Source organism: Coenobita brevimanus, chromosome 87 (genome assembly GCF_032717465.1).
Source record: "Coenobita brevimanus isolate Jiangsu-jjx chromosome 87, ASM3271746v2, whole genome shotgun sequence".
Taxonomy (NCBI): domain Eukaryota; kingdom Metazoa; phylum Arthropoda; class Malacostraca; order Decapoda; family Coenobitidae; genus Coenobita; species Coenobita brevimanus.
In genome coordinates this window covers 24,602,279-24,621,820 of record NC_137040.1, presented here as the reverse complement: position 1 = coordinate 24,621,820, position 19,542 = coordinate 24,602,279, and the positions used below count along the sequence as shown (strand labels likewise).

Here is a 19,542-nt window from a genome sequence, read left to right as displayed (position 1 = left end):
ATTTCAGATCCTTGTCATAGCACTTCTTCATGGTTAGTATAGCCTTACTCTAATCTGTTATTATGACTCAGTAATCACAATGGGGAGAGGGCAACTTCAGTTCGGGAGGGCAGTGTAATGCGCCCCATTTATTGAACCAAGTTTGGTATTGCTGAAAAACGGTTTGGTGGGCTCGGAGGCATTCAGAAGAGCCAAGTGATGTGCTCCATTTATCAACCATTGTTCAGTATAGCTGAAGAAGAAAGGTCAGTGGACTCTTGAGGGATTCAATAAACCTGAAATCCATTCTATCGAGATTTGATACAGCAAGGATTCACTGGAATTTAATGTACTGAAATCACACTTCAGCCAAGATTATATCAGAATTCAAAGAACACTGAGTGAGTGGGGGGGGGGGGAAAGACACTTCCTTCATCTTGCTAAAAGAAATTAAAAAATCAAAATTACATAAAAACCTCTGTTATGACTGCAACTTGGAAGACTAGGTGGTTATAGATGACAATCTTTATTCCTCTTCACACTGTTATGTATAGTTACTGATGATTTCACACTTATTTTCACATAAGTTTGTCTCTGCTTCACTACAATACCACATTAAGATGCTGGATTTAATATCTGTTTTCAAATAAATTTGCTTCTGCTTCACTATGAAACCATAAGCTGGTGATGATTACACACTTAGTTTCATGTAGGCTGAAATATCATTTATCATAAAATAAAACTCATATACGTTGTCTTCGTGTTAATAACCCTTTATGCATGAGTAATGTTATTACATCACATAAAGAAGTGTTGTATTTTTTCAGCACCCTTTCACCACATTCATATCCTTTTCATTCTGTCCATGCTACCTGTACATAATTTTACTTTCTGAAGTGAAAGGGTATGTTCAGATATTGCTTTCATTGATCTTTTTGCTGCTTGTGCTCTTCTAATCCAAATTCTTTAACCTGTAATCATCTGGTAGCAGCAAGAGAACAATAAATACTCATGTTGAATAGTTTGTCTACGATAGATGTGTCTTGATTTCACAGTCCTTTTAACTGTTCAAGTGGAAGAATTACATCCACATGGAAATTATTGCTGAAGATACAATAGTTTTGGCCTAACTAGGAGGGACAAGAATATTGTATAACAATAAATTACATATACTTATGTGCACATAACTCTTCCTCAGGCAACAATGCACCACTCTCATCACTAACTCAGCTATCGTCACCCCCAGTTCGCTGTCTCTTACTCTTAATACCCAAGCCATGTTGGATGAAGCGAGCAGCAGCCTCCGTGTCCACCTGGCTCCTGTGGGCTCTGGCTTCCACTTCAGAAAGACGGGCTTGTGTCTCTTTCAGTCGCCCCATTTCAACCTTCCAGTCTTCTCGCATGGTGTTGTCTGAACCCTCACCACTGGCCTTCATTAACACTGTGGCAAAATCACACCATTCTATAGATTTTAACCATAAAAAAGAAAACACAAGTGCATGCATGCAGACAGACAGATAGACACACACACACACACACACACACACACACACACACACACACACACACACACACACACATACACACACAAAGAAACAGAAATGAAAATAAAGAAATGGTTTAATACAGAATTTCAAATAATCAAAAGAAAAAAGACTTGCTGTGGAACAGATACTGAAGACACAATAGTGAAAAGGCATTTAACAGCTATAAACGGGCAAGAAATGATTATACAAGGACATTGAGGGAAGCCCAAAGACAGTCTGAAGAAGACGTTACAAATAAACGTAGTGATCAACCTAAGCTATACTGTATTACAGTTACATCCAGAGCAAAACCAAAGTTAAAAAAGAAGTATAGTCCATTAAGGACAAGGGGATCACCTATACACATGAGAAAGATATTTGTGATGCACTGAATAAAAATTTCCAATCAGTTTTTACAGAAGAAAATAATTTTGAAAGAGATGATATGGAACATGCATGCCCACACATATTACAAGACATACAAATATCAGAAAAAGAAGTACGAGAAGAGTTAAGTAAATTAGACAATGGAAAAGCAAATGGTCCTGATGAAATTTCAGGTTAGGTGCTACATAATGTGTGGAAGAGTTAAGTAGACCAATAGTAATCCCTCTAATATCCGAACGCCCAATATCCGAACATCCCCACTAACCGGCCATAATCGTCCTGGGATCCAATATTCCCAAAATGGGCCAAAAACTGCAAAAAATTTGAAAAAAATCTGACTTTTTTCCCACCCGTAATTTGAAATTGCCACGTGGCGCCGAACAGCCGTTACACCATGGTCCCTTCACCCCTTCCTTCCTCCCCCCTCCCCCCTCCCCTGTCAGCGTTGCCATTTGGTATTTTTCATTACCAAGTGTGGGCCAATTAGGTAATGAAAAATTCGTTTGGTAATGAATCAGAATAATGCATTTCCAAATGGATTTTTCACATGTGTGAGGATACACAGGATGGAGATGGTGGATTGTTTGCTCTCTCTGATTAATTTGGTAGCCTATATAGTGTGATAATAATCAACATGCTGTTAATTATAAGAAGAGTGATTACATGTATTTCCACTTGTGTATATAATTAGTGAAGAATAGATGCTTGCTTTACGAATTTGGTAATGAAAATTAAAAATGGTAATGAAAATTGAGGAGTTTGGTAATGTGGCCGTTGCGATCTGGCAACTCTGTTACCCCGCCATCATCAACAGTCACAGTCTAACTCCGATTGAGAGCAGATGCTTATAGTTGTGCAAGCCACAGGTGCTTGTTTTTTGTGAATAAACAGTGAATAAACTGCAATACCTCGCCACTAGAACACACAAGAATTTACAGTGTTGTGCAGTGTTAAGAAATTAGAATTTAGAGTGCAGAGGATTAACTGTGGACCGCAAACTGGCAGTTCAAACTAGTCCAGGAGCCAGGAACTTGTAAGTACCCAGAATGTTTAATATTGTATAAACTCACCTCTAAAACCTCATTTTATGGTTCTTTTGCATTTATTTAAGTCTTTTATGTCCCTTATTGGTGTAATTTGGGTCTTAAATAGGTGCAATGCATGTCCACAGGGAGTTGTATAGGTGTTTTTCTGTGTTAGGGTCCATAAGTACAAGTCCAGGAGGCTGGGGCCCAATATCCAGACAGGATCACTATCCAGACATGCCTTTGGCTCTATTATATCGGATATTGGAGGGATTACTGTATTTAATATTCAAAGAATACTTAAGTCAAGGTAAACTACCTGATATATGGATGAAAACGATGTTACCCTATTCAAGAAAGAGAACAGATAAAATCCACTCAACTACCGACCAGTATCACTGATCAGTGCTGTAAGTAAGATACTGTAATAGAAAATCTAATAAGAAAAGTTTGGGTAAACCATCTGGAAGAACACATTATGATAAAAAAAAAGGCAGTTTGGTTTTAGAATGGGAATGTGCTACTAATCTATTAAGCTACTATGACAGAGTTACAGAAACATTATAGAAAAGAGAAGGATGGGTGGACAGTATCTATTTAGATTTCAAGAAAGCTTTTGAAAGAGTACCGCATCAAAGACTTTAACTGAAACTGTACCATCAAGGAGGAATCCAAGGCAACCTGTACTGCTGGATGCAGGATTTTCTCAGAAAAGGGAAATGCGAACAGTACAATGAGAAAATTACTCATCATGGAGGGATGTGACTAGCAGAGTTCCACAGGGCTCACTGCTGGCACCAATTATGTTTTAAGTATTGTATATGTAGATGACACAGACAGTAACATTGGAATTGGAAGCTATCTACATATGTTTGCTGACGATGCAAAAATACAAAGGAAAATTATTAACACAGATTCTTGCAGACAGCTAAAAGAATAATTAAATAAACTTCATGAATGGAGCAATAAATGGCAAATGGAATTTAATGTGGACAAGTGGCATGTAATTAAGTTTGGTAAAAGTGAAAAAAGACCAAATTGAGATTATAAGTTAGGAAGTTCAACCCTACACATATCTGAACGAGAGAAGGACTTAGGAGTGATTATCAATAACAGACACTCTCTGGCTGAATGGAACATGTATACACGACTTGCAAATATAAGAATAGCATTCCCATATATAAATGACGACATGCTGAGAAGGATAATAACATCATTCATCGGACAACCCTGGAGTATGCATCAGTAGTCTGGAATCCTCATCTCAAAAAACACATAGATAAGACTGAAAAAGTTCAAAGGGTGGCTACAAGATGAGTACCAAGCTTAAGCGACCTAAGCTACAAAGAAAGACTAGAAAAACTGACTCTACCAACACTACACAAGAGAAGGAAAAGAGGAGACGTGATTATGCTATATAAATGCATCTTAGGGAAAGAGAAAATGGACATAAACGAATATATAACCTATGGGGAAGCTTCGGCAAGAGGACACTGCAAAAAAAACTACATAAAAAGATAGGTGATAAAGATGTAAGGAAATTCAGTTTCCCAAATAAGGCAATTAATCAGTGGAATGCACTACTGAATGAAATAATGTGTGCCAAAACTATTCATAAATTTGAAAACATGTATGATAAAATTGGTTTAATACACGGGACAATACAAGCTTAACTCATTCCTGTCAAGGTACAATTAGGTAAGAAACACACACACACACACACACACACACACACACACACACACACACACGTTTCGTTTTCGTTTCGTTTCGTTTCGTTTCGTTTTTAAAGGCTCCAACATGCTTGCATGTGTCGGCCTTGGTCACCTAATGGCGGCTCTCCACGCTGCACGATCCATTGCAGCCTCCCTGTTCAGTCCCTTAACCCTAAGGTCACACTTAATGACCTCGTCCCATGTCTTTCTCGGTCTACCCCTCATAACCCCACCCCCAATATTAACACTTCTCACCTTCCTCACCCAATTATCATCCCCCATCCTCTCCACATGTCCAAACCACCTCAATCTACCTCTCCTCATCACAACACCAATACACTCCAGTCCCATCCTACCTCTCAACTCTTCCATTGTAAACCCAGCCCCTCCAGGCCTTGGGCGCAGGGACGCACTGCACATCCACCTAATCATTGTCTTTTCTGTACGTCTGAGCCGGCGAATGTCTTCCTCCTTCACTGCCCAGGTCTCACTGCCATACAGCATTACACTCCTAACACATGCTGCATACAAAGACCCCTTAGCACATAGGGAGAGCCCTCTCAATGTCAGGAGAGGCAAGAGCTCCCTGAACTTCTTCCAACCACTTCTCACCCTAGCCACAGAGCCAGCTCCAGCCCCACCTCCAGCACACAACATGTCTCCCAAATAACAAAACTCTTCCACACACTCAAGAGATTCACCAGCAAGTTCAATCCTTTCACGTCTGACGATCTCCACCTGCTCACCCTGGCACGCCGTACACATAAAATCAGCATTATCTTGCAGTCTACCTCTGATACCACTACATCTCTTATGCACCCATTTATCACACACACCGCACAAGATGGAATTACTTCCCACGCCCTTGTGGCAAACTGCACATGGCCACTCTCCCTCGTCTTTGACAGTACCGCCACCAACCCTAGATATCATCACTTTTGTTTTATTTGCATTTACCCTTAAACCCTTTTGCCCCACACCATCTCTCCACTTCCTAAATCTTTCCTCCGCCTCCCTTTCATTCTCTGCAATCAACACCAAATCATCAGCATACAACAACTCCCACGGGAGTCCGTTTCTAAAGTCACGTGAAAGGGCTTCAAGTACCATGATAAACAACATGGGACTCAAGACTGACCCCTGATGCACACCAACATTCACGGAAAACTCATCACTCAAATCTCCATTCACTCTCACCTGGGTGTGAGCACCCACATACATGGCCATAACCACCCTAACCAGCCACTCCTCCAACCCAAGCTTTCTCATTGCCCACTTCACCACCTCTCTAGGGACTCTGTCAAAGGCCTTTTCCAAATCAACAAAAACAAAATAAAGATCCCTTCTCCTACCAATATATTTTTCCTGAAGCTGTCGAACAATGAATATGGCATCAGTGGTCCCCCTACCTGGCATAAACCCAAACTGCATCTCATCAATATTCACTCTTTCTCTAATCATACCTTCTAAAACTCTCTCCATTACCTTCATTATCTGATCTAAAAGCTTTATACCTCTATAATTTCCTCTTTCCAGGGCATCACCCTTCCCTTTATACACATTTACAATTACACTCTTCAGCCAATCATCTGGGACAACACACTCATAAATAATCCTATTTATCAGGTCAGTGACTAAACTCACCCCTATATCGCCTGAGGCCTTCAACATTTTGGCAGTCAACCCAGACACACCTGCTGCCATCCCCACCCTCATCCTGCCTATTGCCTCACTCACAGTAGCAGTATCAATCAAAGGCCAAGGGCCAGACACTGGATCTGCTGGCTCCAAACCTTCCCTGTCCCAGTCAAACTCCTCATTCAACAACCGGTTATAATGCTCTCTCCATGCATCTTTAATATCCTCACTGTTCACCACTACCTTCCTTCATCATTCTTCACACACTGCTCACCTATGATATCCCGATTATCCCTCTTCACCTGACCTGCCACCCTAAATATATTTTTCCTTTCCCCATGATTTAGGTTATCAAGTAATTGTCTCTGTGACTCAGACTTTGCCCTGTATACCTCTCTCCTAGCCCTACGCTTGGCAGCCAAATATTCCTCTTTGCTACCACCCTTCTTCCATTCCCGGAAAAGCCTTCTTTTCTCCTTAATTGCAGCTTCTACACCCTCATCCCACCACCAAGTAACTTTATGTCTTGGTGGTCCTCTTGTCCAGCCGCATGTTACATCAGTAACTCTCAAGAAATTGTTCTTGAGGGCTCTGTACTGTTCATTAACGCCTCTGTCTACAGCTCCATGTTCAGCCACCACTCTCCTCAACTCGCTATAGAAGGCATCCCTTACTACTTGGTTTTTCAGCTTCCATATTTTCCTCCTAGGTACATAAGTCCTCTTTTTCATCACTTGTTCTTTAAGCACCATATCACAAATCAATAGTTTGTGCTGCTGCACACACTCCTCACTTCCTATAACTTTAACATCCCTCACTAACCTCCTATCGGTCCTCCTAACCAGAAAATAATCTATCTGACTGCTATTTCCCCCAGACTCATACATAATTAACCTACTGTCTCTTTTCCTAAAATATGTGTTGCACACAATCATGTCCGTTGCCTCCCCAAACTCAAGTATCCTTTCCCCTTCTGCATTTCTTAGACCATATGCACATCCCCCATGCACTCCTTCATAACCTTGTGCTGCTTCACCTACATGACCATTTAAGTCCCCTCCCAAAATCACTATCTCATCATCCCGCATACCACCCACTACACGTATTAAATCATCCCAAAATCTATCTTTCTCTGATTCATCCAATCCTGCCTGTGGGGCATATGCCGATATAATCACAGCTATCTTTCTTCCCAACAGAATTTTCACTACCAATATCCTATCGCTTACTCTCAAAACATTCATAACATATTCCACCCATTTCTCCGCAACCATCACACCAACACCTCCATATCCGTCTGTCCCCCCCTGCCAAAACAACTTATAGCAACAGTCCTTCCCAACAATCTTTCTGACTGATCCACCCCTGTACCGGACTTCCTGCAAACACGCCACATCCACCCACCTCCTACTGAATGCCTCAACGACTTCCCCTGCTCTTCCCCTCAAACTTCCCACATTCCATGAACCCACCCTCATCCCCATGGGTGATTTACTGTCCTCAGGCTTGCTTTGAAACCTTTTTTGTTTTGTCATCTTCAGTATTAATAAATGGGGACAGACACAGCACAGGTCCCACTCACTGCACAATCCCAGGTCCAGGAATGGATCTGGGACCCCTAGCCCACCAGCTTACCAGTGGCTGTGGTAGTGGCCTCGGGGCACCCTGCCAGGACAGCTGCAGGGACACCCTCCAAGCGCGTCTTGGCACTACAACTATCCCGCCATTATACACCCACTGATAGGGCAGCCTCCTGAGGCGCTACTCCCAGGTTCGGGCCCCTCTCTATTGGGCGGAAGCGGCAGCCTGGGAACCGCAATGCCCTGTACCCTCTAGCACAGGCCCGAGCCCCATCTCGCCCTGGACCCATGATCTATGCCGGCGGAACCCCCGCCACGCCTCCCCCCAGAAGTCCGCCACTAGGTAGCGGGGGCAAAGTTTTCTGGCCGCATGCCCTTGCTGGCGCCAACCCCTGTAATGTAGTGGGATACGTTGTGTGAAATGTAAAGTGCATGTGGTGTAGTGCATAGATAGTTAGAGGAAATGTTTGGGAGAGTATGCTGGTCTACTCTCCATGTTACTGTCACACTGAAAAGGTCAGCAAAGGGGGATGGTTAGATAGCTAGTGAAACAGGAGCTCCAGCTCTCCCTATCACCAGCATTCCCATTCCCCTCGGGAGTACTACCCTGTTCGGCCCGTGCTACGGCCTCCTCCTGCGGAGGCCACATCCATATGGAAAACCTTAACTCACTGGACACCAGGAATCCATTAGTTAGTTACAGGGTTACCACCCAACATAGTAAATGGCTTTCTGGAGTGCAGGAATCATTCATATGAAACTCCATACAAAGTCACCCTCCTTTCTTTTCCAAGTTCATATGGCACACTAAAAATGACAGGATTAAAATACAAATTATTTCCTATCAAGACAACCTACAATGTTATATGATAACATTTCACTCACTGCATTTTTCTGGTGATACTCTACTCCTTTGCACTCTAAAATACGAATGAAAATTACATGATCCGCCATTTACAATCCTAATACATACAGGGTGGCCCATATATGATGCTCTTCTTCCAATCCATTGGGTGATATCTTGAGTTGCAGGGATGGCTGTCAGGGCTATGAATGTCTATTCTGCACCATTTATTCATTTCTTACTCCCACTGCCATAATCATGTCCATGGCAGAGTACTGAGCTGTCCCAACAACATATGAATACCACCAAATGATTTGCTAGTGGAGTGTTATTTAATCCGTGGATTGCGAGCCACAGCTCAGGCTGGGCAGCATTGTGCTGCAAGCCACAGCTCAGGCCGTGCTGGCTGTGCATCACTATTAACTACCTGACCCCTATGCAAATTTACGCATAGCGCTACGCAAAGACGGAGAGAAAGAGAGATTATTTCTTTTCACCGGATGATACCCTGAATATTTATCTTCAAGTTTATAATAAACAAAAACTTTTTTTTTTTTTTTTTTTTCACTACTCCCCTACATAAACTTATGCATGGCCCTATGCAAAGATGGAGAGAGATTTTTTTTTTTTTTTTTTCACCAGATGATGCTCTGGATGTTTATCTTCAAGTTTATAATAACAAAAAACTAAAAAAAAAAAAAAAATTGTTTTCCTTCATTTTTTGTGCACTCCAGGGTGGGATAAAAAAAGGTAATTACACAATCCATGGGTTATGGGCCACCCAGAATACTAGATGAAACTTATGCAGACAACAACTAAAGCATCAATACCCCATGTCTGATGAAACTGAACCCAAGTGATATTCTCTGTATGTTTCAGTCTGCCTGGTAATTCTGAGTACTATGGTGTGACTGAAAATTCAGGTTAATGCCAAAGTATTTTACTTTAAAGTGACTATGCCATATGTGATAAGGTACTGAAATATAACACAGTAGACTATTTCAAAGCTCTTCATCCAGTGCTTTGTAATATAAAGAATGGCATGAACCTCAATACTTTCATTATCTCTGGTAATAGTCTCTCAAATATCTTGAACAGTTCAGCCAAACCCCCTGTCGGATATTGCAAAATTATGGATACTGCGTCGGTTCCCCCAGCTGGTTATCCATTCAGTGCTAAGCTGGATAATATGCCACCACCCTTAGCTATCCGTCTCAACCATGTATCCAAAAAACTTGTCTACAATATCACCCACAAGCAGATTAAAATCATACATAAAATACAATACAGTACTGATACAGTACACATGGTACAGTAATACTGTACATTTAATATAATCATACATATCATGAATACTGTATATACATTGATCATATACAGGTATAATTACAATCAAATGAGCAGTGGAAATGAGTTATTTGTGAGGTGCATGTGAAGTCACATGGAGAGAGAGACTGACAAATGAGAAGTGAAGGAGCATTGTGGTGTGGCTGTGGATGTGACAGGAAGTGTTAAGAGCAACACAGTGAGGTGGTTTGGCCATGTGGAGAGGATGGAGAGTGAGAGACTGATGAGGAGAGTGCATGTGAGTGAGGTGGAGGGGGGGGAAATGGAGGGGGAGGCCAAGGATGAGATGAAGGGATGGAGTGGAGAGGTATATGAGAGAGGGGGTTGTGAGCTAGAAGCAGGCCAATGAAATGGCAGAGGACAGGGTGACATGGAGGCAATTTGTTTGTGGCTACCCCTTACGGGATTAAGGCGTCTGGCAACAGATAGATAGATAAAGACAAAAGCAAGCAAGCACAGACAGATCCTCACCATATAACATCCAGTGGAGAGAATGAGAGGGCGAAAGTTGGTTCGGCGTGTCAGTTAGGACACTCCTGTAACGTACTGTGACTGGCTGGTGTGTGTAGTAGTAGTAGTAGTAGTTGTTCCCTAGGCAGTCTGGCCGAACAGCCCCGAGTCCCTTAGGGAGGCCATGGCCGAGACCGGGCTTTCCCACAGAGCTCTCAAAGAGTGTATGTTGTGTTGTTGGCGTAGGTGGTTGTGTGCAATGCAGTCTTCCATAATGTGCTTAATAGTATTGGGTGCTGTGTTGCATCCTGGACAGGCATCAACGACGGAGTCATCCAGCCTCTTCTGGTAGCTTAAGAGGGCTGGATGGTGCCCACATCTCAGCCTGGCCAGGTGGACCCTGTCCTCACGAGGAAGATAGGATTCAGAAGGGTGGATGTCAGGAGGCTGTGCATGCAGCTGTGTGTTGTCTTTAAGTGACTGAATGGAGAGGTGAGTGATCTGAGTGTGGATATGCTTCTGAAAGCTGGTTTGAGGTGGGCGAGGGGGGAGAGATGACAGTATTTGTGTATGGTATTGTGTGCTGGGTGTTGTTTTGATGTTCCTTGGTGTGGGTGGATGTGCTGCCATGTACTGTAGTGGATGTTGTAGGTTTGTGGAGGCTGCAGCAAGAAACTGGGTGCCTCTCATGTCTAGGTGATCCTTGACTTTGAGAACTTTGGTTTCTTGATGTAGGTGGTCTGTGGGTGTGGTAGCTGTGCAGCCTGTGATTATTTTTAGGGCCTTGTTCTGTATGGTCTGTAAAGTGTTGTAGTGTGTTTTGGTGGTTTCCTTGTTGTGTCCGAATGGTGTATGGACAAGTGACCTCAAGGCATTGAGTCTTGGTGTTATTTTATTTTTAATGTTTGTGATGTGTTGTTTAAATGACACTGATGTATTGTATGTTACACCAAGGATTTTGTGTGTGTGTGTGTGTGTGTGTGTGTGTGTGTGTGTGTGTGTGTGTGTGTGTGTGTGTGTGTGTGTGATAGGGGACTGTTGTTTATGGTGAGGTGTGGGATGTGACTGTTTTGCTGTCCAGTTTGTGAGAAGAGTCACTGTAGATTTGGCTGGGGCTATTTTGAGCCTGTTTGTGGTAAACCATTCGTGTAGTGTGTTGAGGTAAGGTTGAATGATGTGTGCAGCTGTGTTTGCATTTTGGTGCGTGTTATATCATCTGCATAGGAAGCTATGTATATATGTGGTGTGTGGGGTGTGGGTACGTCGTGCATGTATATGGTGTATGGGGTGTGGGTACGTTGTGCATGTATAGGTTAAAGAGTGTAGAGGACAACACAGATCCTTGGGGGACGCCGTTTATGAAGTTCCTGATGTTAGAAGACTGACCGGCAAATGTTACGTGTGCACATCTGCCTGCTAAGTAGTTTGCCAGCCATCTTTTTGTGTTATTGTGCATATTTGTGCTGAGTATTTTGTTTGTGAGGTTGTGGTAAGGGATGGCATCAAAAGCTTTGCTAATGTCTAATGTGATTAGGATTGTTCCGTGTGGTGGCCTAGCTGAATTCATGCCATCGAAAACTCTCTGTGTAAGGTCTGTAAGAGGGGTGTTTGTGGAGTGTAGTGGCCTAAAGCTATGTTGTGACTGGGCTAGGGGAATGTGAGGTGTGACTAGTTGTAGTATCAGTCATTCAGTGACTTTAGAGGCTGGTGTGTGTTGTTGGGTCTGCCTGCACACCGACTGGGTCCCGTGTCTCAGCCGAATAAAACACATTACCGCCAAAAACTGCACAGTACCACTGATTGCTCCCCATTTCTGAGCTGGATACTGCCTAATTTCCCTGGATATTGTTTTAATAGAACCAACCCAAAAGCACTGGACAAAGCAATAGGACGGATATTGTGACGACAGACAACTGAGAGTCTACTGTACTCATATACAGTAAAACCTTGATATAATGGACTTCAATAGACTGAAATTCACTTTTATCAGAACTAAGGAGCTGACTGGATTAAATTCTTATACTGTACAGCATATCAGAAAAAGTCCGATAAAGCCAGAAGCGGTCCGGACTGCCTGACCACTTCAGCTATAATCACCACAATAAGGTAAATAAAAGATATATTTATCAGTGTAGAGTACAGTATTATTGTATATACTATACCATTTGATTATTGTACTGAATGTATAATACAGAGGAGTACTGCAATGATAGTGAAAACAGTTTTAAAACCGTTGGTACGATCCGGACTAATGTCTGACAGATCGGAATATGTGCGGGTTAGCAGGGGGAAGTCCAGATGTAACTTTTATCGGAATTTCGCTTTTTTCAGAATGGCTTGGGCCCCAATTAGTCCACTATAATAAGGTTTTACTGTACTGCTAGAGAAGTTCAAGGTAAAGCAATTACTACAACAAAAACTGAATAGCCATCCCTTTACTTTCTGTGGTTTCAGCTTTGCTAGTTTCAATTATTATTGCATGAGTAAACTAAACCATCACAAAATACATTGGTTGATGGTGTAATTTAGGATGAATAAAAAAATCTGCCCCTAGATCATCTGAAAATACACATTAAACAAGTACATTCTAATTTTCTGTGATGTCTAGGGCCACTACACAGAGTTTCTAGGCACTCAAGTACTGTAGGCAGGTTGGGGACACCCATCATCCACCCACTTAATGTAACAGTGCTCTGTTTTAGGGTAGCTCTCTACTGAGTGACAAGCCAAATGATTTCCTGTAAACCAGAAAATCACTGACAACGTTGGGTGGTAACCTTATAACCAACCAACATGTGTTCCCTACGTGACAACAAATGGCTTGGCAGAGTGTTAGTGCTCCTACCCGGAAAACAACCAACCAAAAATACAAACAAGAAGCCTCGGACCAGGACTGAAGACCAGGTGATGACTAAGGACCGAACAAAGGACATAGTATGGATTGCGACACGGAATGTAAGGAGTGTGAATGATGAAGTGAAAGAGAGAGATTGTCCAGGTGCTTGAGGGTGCAAAAGTGGAAGTATGTGAAATAACTGAGACTAAATAGAGAGGTGAGAGTGTGAGAGAATGGGAATAAGGGTGGGGCATATGCATGGAAGTGGGTGAGAATGAGAGGGCAAAAGAAGGTGTGTGTATTGTTGCGTGCAAGAGATGGATGGAGAGTATAAAAGAGTATGGATCAGTTGGCTCAATGATTATGTAGGTAAGACTGAAAGCTGGACTACAAATGTGGGAAATTGTGTGTGTGTATGCGCCAGTGCAAGACTGTGCAAGAAGAGTGAAAGAAGACTTCTGGAAAAATGTGGACGCATTCATGGAAAAGGCATGAGAGAGTGTTTTTGACTGGAGATATGAATGGAAAAGTAGGGAATGTGAAGGTGCATGGAATAGTTGGTGAGTGGGGAGTGCCTGCAGAAGTGGATGAGAATGGCAGTACTCTAGTGGTCATTTGTGCTAGAAGGGGGATGGTGATAACCAATACCCTCTTTTGACACAAAATGATCCACAGGTATTAGTGGTGAGTGATGAGAACGGTGGGTGGTGAACTGAACGAATGAAAGGCAATGATTGATTATGTGTGTGTGGATGACAGAATGAGATGGTGTGTAATGGATGCAAGAACATATAGTGGTTCGGGGAGTGGACTTTCTGACCGCCACTTGGTGGTGGTGAAATTCAAGGGTTCAAATTAAATGGAGGAACAGAAGAAGTAAAGGACAGGAGGAAGTACCGTAGTTCACACAAGGAGGGTAAAAAGGTTGCAAGAAGATGAAAAAAAGGCAGAATATAAGAGAGAAGTGGAGGAGCAATTGGGTAAATATGATCTGGAGCAGATGGGGGATGTGGAAGATGTGTGCAAGATATTCACAGAAGAAATCCGTGTGGCATGTAAGGTGGTGTGTGGGTGCAGAGAAGATGAAAGAGGGTGCAAGGAACAGCATGGTGGAATGAAGAGATGAGACAGACTATGGCACAATGGAAGAAAGCAAATAGTGCGTAGATGAGAAACAGGGGCATGGAGGAAGTTGAGAGACAGAAGAGAGAATTATATGTGGACAGGAAGAAAGAGGGGTAAAAACTGATAGCAGTATGATGAAAGTGGATGACGAATTTGGAAAGAATTTGTGTGTAAAATGGAGGGAATGAAAGAAAATGTTTTGGAAAGAGGTAAAGAGATTTACGGTGATACAGACTTTAGCTGGGATATGAAAGATAAAAATGGTAGATTGCTAAAGGACAAGGGAGAAAAAGTGAGCACATGGAGAGAATACTTTAAGGAAATGCTGAATATTGAGAATGAAAGTAATGCAAGTATAAGTGGCTGGAGAATGGCTGGGAGAAGGGGGAATGTGAGATGAGAGGAGGAAATCATTAGGATGGAAGTTGTGGAAGCAATGAAGAAAGTCAAAATTGGGAAAGCCCTAGGAATTGATGGAGTGTGTGGTGAAATGCTGAAGCATGGTGGAGAGATAGTAGTAGAATGGATGTGGGAGATGTGCAGATTGGCCTGGGAGGAAGATAATGTCCCAGAGAACTGGAAGTCAGATATAATTACTCCCCTGTACAAAGGAAATGGGGAAAATGAAGTGTGTGGTAATCATAGGGGCATTTGTTTTCTTAGTGTAACAGGAAAAGTATATTGTAGGATACTTATTGACAGAGTTAGGGAAATAACAGAGGCATCAACTGGAGAAGAACAGGGAGGTTTTAGGAGGTTGTGTAGATCAGATATTCATTATTAGGTCTTTAGTGGAAAAATTTCTGGAGAAGGGAAAGAAGTTGTATGCAGCGTTCATGGATTTGGAGAAAGCATACGACAGGATGGATAGACAAGGAATGTGTTAAGTATTAAGAATATATGGGGTACAATAAACTCCCAATTATCCGTCTCGGCACTACCCGGCATATGACACTATTTGGCGCAGCCAATGGCTGAACTAAAATGGCTGCATGAGACAGTTGTTGTCATCAAACATCCAGCCACAATCACATAAAAAGAAAATTAAGAAATAAAATACACAAAAAGAATGAAGTTATACTGTATATGGCATGTAATAAGTATGGGATGGAGTGCTGAGGGAGGAAGGGAGGGAGGACTGACAACTGGTGGGCCTAACAGCTCATGGGGTGTTTGGTGGTGGGTAGGGAGAGGAGATGCAGTGGTTGGGAGTACTGTAAAAGAGTTTTGACTGGCTAAGGCAGGGGAGGGAGAATTCTAATGCAGAGTTTTCATTGGCTGGCAGCAGTAAGGTGGATGTTCTCTTACTTTCCATTGTATTCCTCTGCCACTATGATGCCGATATTCAAACGAACCTACACTGCACTCTGTGTCTCTTCCAAAATATTATTATTAAATGGTAATGTTGCGATGGGTTTCCCTCCAAAACCTGGCTGGCCTTCTAGTGCTGCTCTGGCTTTCTGACCTGTCATTCTGCTGCCCCCCCCTCTCCTCTCCTCTGGTAAGTACAACTTACAGTGTTCTGAAGTGTACATTACAGCACTGTACAAGTGACTGTTGGATTCTGCTAAGGCACCGATGAAAGTGTATTGGAAAGAGATGTCAATTAAATTGTGTTACTAAACAAGAAGAGTTGTTAAAAATGTGTTTATTTTACTGTACTATGCAAAATAATCGTGCAACAAAGGAATCATTAACACAATATATAAAATCATTAAGACAACTGTTTTTTCCCAAGTGAAGTTTGTCCTTGCTACTGCAAGACGAAAATTTTGTTGTGTTCCATGTGGCAGAGTCATGTACTAGAATTCTGAATGAAAAAAGTACAATGTGGTGTACACAGTACAGTACAGTGAAGTATGCTTCATTTCATTCATGTTTTTTTCAGTTTTTTGGATGTTCTGATAGTTTATTTTGGGTGTTATTGTACACTGTTCTCCAATAATGTCTACACCACCACCATCATCATCATTACCACCATCAACATGAAATGTGCTTCTGTACACAAGATTACACTGTACTTCATAGTATATAGAGTATTTCAATATTAGGAACGTTTTTTAGCTGATTTTCAACGATGTATAGTGTTTACAATGTGTGTGTTATACAGTACATGTACTGCCAGGTGAAAGAAAATGGGTCTTCTGGCTGGGGGGATTTCGCTATTATCCCCATCGTCAACATGAAATTGCTTCTGTACATAAAAGTAAAGTGCACTTAACAGTACATTACAGTATTTTATTTCTAGGAACATCTATTAGCTGCCTCTTCAAGTTTTAAAGCATTTTGTAGGGGTTAGACAGTAGATAAGTGTTACAGGGTTGGGGGGTTAGGGGCCCCTAGAGGGGACTTTAGCATAACTCGGCATTTTGACAGTATACGTCAGGCCTTTGGCTCTTCTATGCCGGATAATCAGGAGTTTATGGTAAATAGGAAGTCGCTGAATGCTGTGAAATGTATGAGGGTGCTAAGGCTGCTGTGCATGTAAACAGTGAACTGGGTGAATTTCTCTATTTGGAGGTTGGAGTGGAACAGGGAAGTGTCACGTCTCCATGGCTGTTCAAACTGTATATGGATGGGGTTAAAAAAAAGATGCAAGGTAGGGCAGTGGATGTTGAGGTGGCCCTAATGACAGAGGGCAGTGTCTGAAAACTCCCTGTACTGTTGTTTGCAGATGATACTGTGTTGTTAAGTGAAGATGAAGGGGAGCTGCAAGGTTTGGTGAATGAGTTTGGGAGAAAGTGTAAGAAATGCAATCTAAAGGTGAATGTAGGGAAGAGTAAAGTTAATGGTCTTCGAGATAAATTAAGTCACTGAATGTACAGTGAGCCTGGATGAGAAGGAAATGGAAAATGTGAGTGCATTTAAGTACTTGGGAGTGTGATGAGTAAGGAAGGAAGTTTGGAGGGTGAAGTGCTTGAAAGGGTACAACAAGGAAGAAAGGTTGAAGGTTCTTTAAAAGCAGTGATGAGAAACAGGGATGTAAAAAAGTTGCTGCATGACAGTATTGTGATACCAACTAACATATGGAAGTGAAGCTTGGACCTTGTTGGACGGACACAAGTCAAGAATGAGAGCAGTAGAAATGAGTTATTTGAGACGAGCATGAGGAGTCACATGGAGAGACAGACTGACAAATGAGGAAGTGAAAGAGCATTGTGGTGTGGATGTGGATGTGGATGTGATAGGAAGCATTAGGAAAAATTCACCCCCCTGGGGGTAGGGAGGTTTCAAGAATACTCCCCCAGTATCACTGCTTGTCATACGAGGTGACTAAAAGGGTTGGTGGTGGGTTAGTGCCTCATCCAATAAAAAGAACTAACTAAACAAGCGAATAAACCGTCTCGGACCAGGACGGACCATACATTGACGACTAAGGAACGGACAAAGGACATTCTGAGGGTGGGAACGTGGAATGTGAGAGGAGTGAATGCTGAAGTGAAAGAGAGAGAGAGATTGTTCAGGTGCTCGAGGATGCAAAAGTGGATATATGTGGACTGACTGAAACTAAATGAAAAGGTGAAAGGGTGAGAGAATGGGAATATGGTTTAGGTATATGTGCGGGAGTTAATGAGAATGAGATGGCAAGAGAGGGAGTATGTCTGATGATAAGCAAGAAGTGAAAGGAGAATATAAGAGAGTATGGAACAGTGGGTGCAAGGATTGTATGGGTGAGGATGAAAGTAGGCATACAGGCATGGGCGATTGTATGTGTGTATGCTCTGACAGAGGACCGAGTGGCATGAGTGAAAGATGAGTTTTGGGCGAGAGTAGAAGCATGTATGGACAAATCTGAGAGGAGCGAGAGAGTGCTTTTGATTGGAGACATGAATGGCAAAGTTGGGAATGTACGAGTGGATGGAGTGGTTGGTCAGTGGGGTGTGCCAGCTGAAGTAGATGGGAATGGTAGTGCTTTGGTGGACATCTGTGCTGGTAAAGGGTTGGCAATAGCCAACACCTACTTTCAGCATAAGATGATCCACCGGTATACATGGAGAGTAATGAGGAGGATGGATGGTGAACTTGTTGAATGAAAGGCAATGATAGACTACGTGTGTGTGGATGAGTGAATGAGAAGACAAGTGTTGGATGCAAGAGTGTGAAGAGGGTGGGGGAATGGAGTCTCGGACCATCACCTAGTGATGGCCAAGGTATAGCTGCAAAGAAAATGGTTGAGGAGACGAAGGGGAAGACAGGAGGAAACAGCTCCTGTGGGAAGAGAGAAGAATTTGGAAGACAGTGAGAAAATGACAGAGTATAAGAGCACAGTGGAAGAAAGATTGGGAAGGTATGAGCTAGAGCAGATGGAAGGGGTGGAAGACGTATGTAAGATATTCACGGAAGAGATAGGCGCAGCGTGTGAGATGGTTTGTGGAGTGAGGAAGAGATGCAAGGGCGTGCAAGGGACAGCATGGTGGAATGATGAGGTGAAACGAGCTGTGGAACAAAAGAAGAAGGCATATAGTGAATGGTTAGCGAGTAGAGGTAGGGGAGAAGATGAAAAAGAGAAGAGAGAGGTAAATGTGAGCAGAAGGGAAGTGAAGAAACTGGTGAAGGAGAGTAAGAAGAAAGTGGATGAAGAGTTTGGGAGGAATCTGAGTGTGAAATGGAGGGAGAGTAAGAAATTGTTTTGGAAGGAGGTAAAGAAAGTAAGGCAGTGTGAAAGGGGAAATAGTAGGGGAGTGAAAAATAAGAATAATAGATTGTTGGTGGAGAAGAGAGAGAAATTGAGGAGATGGAAGGAGCACTTTGAGGATTTGTTGAATGTAGAGAGTGAGAGCAGTGCAAGTATAAGTGGTTGGGGAATGGCTGGGAGAAGAAGAGATGAGAGGAGGGAGGAAGAGATCAGTAGGGTGGAAGTAGTGGAAGCAATGAAGAAGATCAAGTTGGGAAAGGCTCCAAGAATTGATGGAGTGTGTGGTGAAATGCTGAGGTATGGGGGTGAGATTGTTGTGGAGTGGATATGGAAGTTGTGTAGATTGGCTTGGGAAGAGGGAAGGGTTCCAGAGGACTGGGATTCAGGTATAATTGTTCCTTTATACAAAGGAAAAGGGGAGAGAGAAGTATGTGGTAACCATAGGGGTATTTGC

The 19,542-nt window shown here is 42.5% G+C and overlaps 1 protein-coding gene across 1 annotated transcript in view; it reads right to left on the bottom strand.

Annotated features, from left to right (window-relative positions):
- Positions 1-524: 524 nt before the first annotated feature.
- The window catches only part of LOC145410948 (nuclear nucleic acid-binding protein C1D-like), a 41,397-nt gene continuing 22,379 nt past the window's right edge, over positions 525-19,542 (bottom strand). The window contains exon 3 of the mRNA XM_080281004.1: positions 525-1,420. Within this exon, the coding sequence (XP_080137130.1) occupies positions 1,206-1,420 (215 nt within the window). The 3' untranslated portion in view covers positions 525-1,205. The remainder of the gene's footprint in view (positions 1,421-19,542) is intronic.